Source organism: Chinchilla lanigera, unplaced genomic scaffold (assembly GCF_000276665.1).
Source record: "Chinchilla lanigera isolate Chin_1 unplaced genomic scaffold, ChiLan1.0 scaffold00043, whole genome shotgun sequence".
In the NCBI taxonomy this organism is placed as follows: Eukaryota; Metazoa; Chordata; class Mammalia; order Rodentia; family Chinchillidae; genus Chinchilla; species Chinchilla lanigera.
This window is the reverse complement of record NW_004955444.1, coordinates 18,405,650-18,412,743: the sequence shown is the minus strand read 5'-3', so window position 1 is coordinate 18,412,743 and position 7,094 is coordinate 18,405,650. Positions and strand designations below refer to the sequence as shown.

The window sequence follows — 7,094 nt, the reverse complement described above, 5'->3', positions numbered from 1 at the left end:
CCGGCGCCGGGAGAGCACCTCGGAAACGGGCCTCGGGGCCGCCGCGAGAGCCGGCAGCCGAAGCGGGGCGGCGCAGGTACCCGCGGCCCCCCGCGAGGTCGCCCCGCCGCCCTGGCAACCTCCAACTCCCGCTGCTCCTGCCCGGGCCCGCGCCTCCCTTCCAGAACCCGCAGAGTCGCCGAAGGTCAGCCCCCAGGCCCCGCAACCCCGCCTAGGCCAGGGACCCTTGTCCCTTATTTCTTTTCACCCTAACTCCAGGAAATAGCCCAAAAAAGTTGCAGACAGAAAGATGGGCTTCAGTGTGTCGCAGAAAAAGGGGAGAAGGTGCGAGAAGATCCTGTAACAAAATTAAGGATTTTCCAAGCAGTATTTACTTTGCTTTATTCACTATTTACTTTGTATTTCGTCCTTACAGCACGGTAGAAAGGAGCATGAAAATTTTTCCAAGAAACTTGTACTGTAATTCCCAAAAACATTTAAGGAAAATAAATTGCACTGACATAGAGAAGAAGACATTTTGGAAAATTTTTGCATAAAGTATTATTTCAAGAGCAAAAGTAATGAAAAGTATTAAGGAAATGGTGTTTGGTTCTAGTTTCAGAGTCTGGGGTGCTGCTACGGGCTCACCTTGCTGTGTACACAGCTCCCAATCGCCTAGTAAAATCATGTAAATAATGAAACACACACATTGTGTAACAATCAGGAACTTTCCAGATCCACAGAGGTCACTCTGTTATTTCTTATAAACATGCTTCCTGGCCCAGTGTTAGTGACTTCAGCCCCCTCCCCGTTCTAAGGCCCGCTGAAGGGCCTATTCAGTAACCCCTACGCTCCTTTATGCCACATATGTACAGGACATATTTGCATAAGGTCGATTCCTGACTTAAATACAGTTTACTTTTTATATGCTGTGTGCATACACCAAAATGTCTGTTAGCCGTTTGACCAGCCTGTTTCTCCTAACTCCTACCATCCTTAGGAATGCTTCATCCCTGAAATAAGGACAGAGATGAAGAGCTTGAGAATATTTAAGTTCTGTGCTCCTCTCTTCTGCTGCCTGCTTAGCACCCTTACTTCCTGAAAATGTCAGGTCATTTCCCTATGATGAATATGATCATTGTATATACCTAAATCGTACAATAAACTTAATTAAATTTAAAAAATAAAGGTACTAGTGAAAAAACAGAAAAATAAATAAAATAAAGTGAAAAGCCACAGACTTTTCTGGGAAGTGTACTGGAGCTGAAAGAGGAGGGAAAAAATTCAAGTCAGTTAATTCCACCACCTTCTGAAAATTTTAGCAAAATAGGTGAAAACTACTAGCCAACTTCAGCTTTGAAGATAACCCTCAGTTTTCAAGCACTTGTTGATTTCTCTTTCCCCATAACACAATGAGCCTAAAGCTGGCCACACCATTCAGAGGACCATGCTAGTCTGCGGGACTACATTGGTTCTTCGTTCACTGCCTTGTGGGACTTCTGTAGTGGATATTCCATCCCTTATTGGTAGCTGACTGTGCCTGAGATTGACAGAAGTCTACCAGAAGCCATAGCTGTTAAAACTAGTCAGCACTACCAAAAGTCTTAACCACTTGCCACACACATTCTCCTAAAAGGAACATTTCATTTCTTTTTCCTTACTCGAAAACTTGTTTGCAACGTTGAATTGGCTTTGATTTTCTTTTACAAGTGTGCTCACAAGTTCATTGAACACCCTTAACTGATGAAACCAACACAAAGGCTGATGGAGTATCTCAATAATAAGTCATTTTGCCACTCTGAGCTCAAAAGCAATAGTCATTCCCTTCGGTCCCAGATGAGCATAAATGTGACACTGTAGCCATTGTGTGACCATCAATGGCACTTAAATTATCACAGGAACCTCCAGATGTTTACCGAACCAGAGAACAACAAAATTGCCACAGCAAACAAACTGAATTTTCTGTAAATAAATGAAGTACCACATTTACAAAAAAATGAAAGATTAAATAGTTTATATGTATTTTGCAGCTGAGACAATTTTGTATACAATGACCAATACATTGCATTCAAAAATGCAGTTGCCTACTAGATAAACATATGTTGGCCCATATTTGGTCTTCTTGGATTTGTCAACACAATTTGTTTAATGTAAGGACTGTAAGCAATTCCTAGGGTGCCCTGCCCAGCCCGCATATGAGCCGTTCCACTCTGCATGCAAATATTCACTTAACATTTTTAATTGCTTTGAGACTTTGTGCTGCAGATTGCTGCTAATTAACAGCACCTTAAGACCTTCTCTCCTCAGGCCCCTGTACTATATTACCATCAAAGATGGAATTTCTATTTCTGGTTATTATAAGGTGTCTGTCACCGTAAAACCTGAACACATCAATCCGTGATATAGGACATTTCTTTGATTTACAAAATAGAACAAGCATATCTAAGTCTAAATTGGGAGAATCTAAAAATATTCATGCTCTCTATTATGAACATAACTATTTCACATAGCCCTCTATATAATTTTAATCCTTTTCACCTAATATTTTATTTAATCCATTAATTATCCTCATATTGCTCATTTTCACTGTTTGCATAACTAAGGTCGAGTCACATCATTACAGCAATTTCTTAAACTGAGACCTATATAATTAATTAGCATTTGATTCCAAAAGAGTATAAATAGAAATACCTAAAAGGGACAAGCTAATCTAGATGTCAGAGGAATAGAGAGCTTGCCCCCCAGCGCTGTGTACTACTGAACCCTCTCTTTCCAATCTCTTCTCCACATTTGGCTACTTCATCCAGAAGTGTCCGCAGTGCATTGGTTAGTTTGGACCCTAGATCATCACAAACAAGTCTCACCTCCCACCACCTGCGTGCACTGCGTGATCAAGGACCCATCAAGGGTAGAGCTAAACCTTCGAGCGCCAGGTACTTTCTATCCAGATTGCAACTCGGGAACTTCAACAAGGAATGGCTGTGTTCCTTCCAGACCATTCCTCTGCACTGGCTCTTTGGAAGACTCCAGCAGGAACAGTTTCTGCCCTCCAGGGCTTTACAGTTCTCTGGGTAAGAAGGGGGAGAGTAAATAATTAACTGCAATGCAAGTGATATAAATATGTCAAATAGAAATGCAGTTACCACTACATCTAAGAAAGATGTGATTCATACTGATGAGAAAGATCCAGAAAGCTTTGTTAGACCAGACAGCAGCTGAGGTAAACTTAAAACAGGTAAACGGGATTTCTGTGCACAGTAAGTGAGCAGAGACCATCCCAAGCAGGAACACTGATGCCAGGGCATAGGAGTGCTTATTGTTGATCCTTGTTCCTCTTTAAACGCATTCTGTGACCAGCCGGGACTAATATTGACACATCAAAAGTCTGTTGTGCCTCAATAGATTTCTGTCCATCCGATAAAAGTGAGTTTGAGAGTAATTTTTACTTAAAGTTTTTTGTATTTGTCTTTCTGTTCAAAGTATAAACATATATCTCTGGCCTGTAAAGAAACTGAACAGTGTAAAACAATGTATAGTACTTCTGTGCAACTTGCAAAATTTCTTAGAAGCCCTGGCCCTAACTAGAGTTCTCCCAACTTTGTAACATCATGAGGAAGCCCCATGCTTAGAAAAACTTCACTTCTTCTAAGAAGACATGGACCACAGCTCTCTTTAATTCTCTGAGACAACACCAGTTGTGTTTGGGGTCCTTACGGCTTCAGGACCACAATAACGTGTACTGAGGTTGGGGTGTGTGACCTCATCACACTGTCCATTCCTAAGCCTACCATTATAACAAGAAAAAGCTCCACTCAAAAACCCCTTGCTAAAAAAAAAAAAAAAACTGCCAAGATGGTTGAAGTACATCATATATCTTATTTGTGGCTCTGTAATAACCTGTACAGATTTCTAGCCCTGAAATTAAGATTTTATTTTAAATACATATTTTCTGACTTTCTCTTCCAGTAGCCAGAACAAGCCAAACTGAACAAGACTAATGGTTCACATTATTCCAATAGCCAGTAAACTGAACAAGACTAATGGCTCTCTTTTCTTCCTTTGTGTAGCATATGGTACCTATTTGGGCATTAGTTTCCTTATGCCACAGCCACACAGCAATAAAAGCTGTGGTTACCGAGATGGAAGTGTACAGGGTGCACCAAGACCTCAGGAAAAGGAGCAATCCAGTTCACATGGCAACTGGTGTGTCCACAGGAGCTTCATAGAGAAGTGACGAGTGAGCTGTCTTGAAAGCTAAGTGTCCCTTTGCCCACAGAAGAGGAAACAGGGGAGCTAAGAAAAACATTCTGGGCCTGGGATATAGCTCAGTGGCACAGCGCCTGCCTCGCTTGTGCAAGGTCCTGAGTTCAATTCCCAGTACCAAAAAAGCAAAGACATTCCAGGCCGAAGGAAAAACAAACGAAAACTCAATACAGAAGTCTGTTTTGTGCTTGCTTCAGCAGCACATGTACAAGAGTCTGTGTTAGTGATTTTCAAAGATTTGTTTTCTTTTTTCTATGCCATTAATACAAGGGGAAACATAGACATATTTAAATAGTCTATGTTTTAGTGATTTTTTAAAATGTAAGTTTCAATCTCATGATATGAGATAAAATACAAACTGGATGATATGCTTAAGTGAGTGCACATTGTTTACAGAGCTGCAATACTACAAATGTGCGAATACTGAAACTTTTTTTACTTTAAAATAAGAGGGCCCCTGGGCTACACCTATGTTTCAGTGCCCACAGCAGCCAGAATACCTCACTCTGTTAGGCGAGATGGCAAACCAAAGTACAGAGAAATAGTACCTTGAGCGCTGTGATCACCTCCGAAGACGTAATTCCTTTCCTCCAGTAGCACAATCTGATCTTCCCCCTCAGTCAGGGCTCTTTCCTGATTTGTTTTGGGCAATGGGCTGTGATAGAGGGGCCCTCGGCCAGATTCAGGCAAAGCCTTTAAGAGACTGACCAATCCCTTCTGCTGTCAGAAACCAGTGTTCACTTCAGAAATCCTGCTACAAGGAGGCCTCCATGCCATGAGGAAGCCCAGGACAGCCCCGTGGGGAGAAGAGCCATGTGGGAGCACGTGGAGGCACAGCTCCTGAGTAAAAGCCTCTCGGCCCTCCCAGCACAGCTCAGCCACCAGCTGGACGTAGCCAGAGAGCGACCCCAGCTAGCAGTGCAGAAAGCAGCTCACCTGAGCTCTGCCCAAGTTTCCAAGCCTCAGAATCATGAGAAATAATAAATCAGTGTTTTAGGCCACTACATTTTGATTTATTGTGCAGCATACATAACTGAACGGATCACTTAGTATGCACCAGATACCGCGCCAAGCACTTTCACAGACTGTTCTCTTTCATTCTCATAAGAGGCTCTAGAGGAGCATCCCATATTCACATAAGATGATGAGGCCTCAGATCTCCCTGCATTACAGACAAGGCAGTGGTGATCTGAGGTGTGTCTTCCTCTGGAGCCTATGCTCGGAGCCCCTCAATCTTGAGCTCCACGCCTTAAGAGTGGAGACTGTGCACATATACTCCACCACCAGGGGAGTATGGATTGGAGACACATTGCTGGGAACCAACCAGCAACTCAGAATTACACTCCTGCCCTGCTGCGTCTTCCCTGGGTAGGTCAGTCTACGTGTGGGACCAGTGTGGGCAGCTGTGATTATAGAAATCCAAAAGGAAAAGTAAAAAAAAAAAAAATTAAATTGCAGAAAGTACAACAGAGCTTTTTTTAAAAAAAAAAAAAAAAGTAATAGAATCTTTTTTCTGGTTCTTTCCTTTAACAATTTCTCGTTACAGAAAAACTGGAAAAGAACTACTGAAAGTGTCCATATACTCACCTCATCCTAATTTCTCCTATTATTAATATTAATATGGTATATTTGTTATTCTTCATGGGCCATTATTGGCACATTATTTTTAACTAAAATCTGTAGCTTCATTGGGGCCATTGTTCATGTGAGACGATCTGCATAAGACTTTAAGACTGTTCAGGTATAGACAGGAAACCAGTGGCTGGAACCACCCCCCTAATTGAAGATATTTACTCCCAAACCAGCTACCCTCTGCTAGCAGCCATCAGTCTGTCTTTGTGTGCTCCAGGTCTTCTGGCCGTTTTACAGCTAAAGAAACTGTAAGTCAAACAACTCAGTGCTTTGCCTGAGATCACAGAGCTAGCAAAGGGAGGGGTTAAGACTTGAATGCAGCTCTGACCAGATACGAGGCAAGAGCTCATTCCATACTGTCTTGGTTACTTTTCTCTCGTTGCTGAGATGAAATACCTGAGGCCCGGAATTAAGGAATGAAAGGTTTATTTAGCCTGCAATATGTGGAAGTTTCAGTCTATAATCAGCTGGCTTCAAGGCAGAGTGGCAAATGGCAGAGGGCAACAGTTCATGGGGAAGGAAGACTGCAAAAGCAACAAGAGCAAAAGTGGCAGAGGGAAGCAAACAGCCTCTTTCCCTCCCTTACACTGTATGCAAACTACCTGCCCCAGTGCGAGTGTAGCACTCACACCCAAAATCCCAACACTGGACCATGAATCAATCATAAACCCTAGAAGCCTATCCCATGACTGCGTGAGGCTTTGGGGGGACATCCAGACACAAACCATAACACACACCCTCCTGGCTCTTCCCTCAGAGTCACGTGTTGATCACCGTTTGGCAAAAAGCCCATTCAGAGTGTCATTAGTTATTCACCCATTCATATTTGCTACCAACTCTCATTGTATAAATTTAAAGTGCCTATTTAGCAATTTAAAATGTTACTTCTCATAAAAAGAAAGTATTCAAGATGGTTTATGTTCAATATTTCTATTTCATAAAGAGTTTGTATGAGAAAGAATCAGGAATACTAATGAAATACAAAGCATTAAACATTTCGAACACTAATGGAGCAGGGGATGTTTACATTATGATTGGAACTTCTTGATTAGACTTCACTCAGTATTATTTTTAGCATAATTATCAATAATGAAAGAGAAAAGCCACTCTGGTGCTGAGTACATAGTAAGACAAAAACAAGATAGATTACACTACTTTCAACTGGAGCTCAATTTGTTTTTTGTTTTTGGCAATACTGAGCATTGAAATGAGGGCCTTCC

At 41.9% G+C, this 7,094-nt stretch overlaps 1 protein-coding gene across 1 annotated transcript; it reads left to right on the top strand.

Moving 5' to 3' along the window:
- LOC106149374 lies at positions 1-5,315 on the top strand (the record flags this gene model as incomplete). Its single annotated transcript, XM_013518185.1, is given in 3 exon segments — positions 1-184; positions 2,787-3,050; positions 4,047-5,315. Coding segments are annotated over 3 exon segments (615 nt in total), but the record flags the coding sequence as incomplete, so codon positions are not given.
- Between the last annotated feature and the right edge of the window lie 1,779 nt (positions 5,316-7,094).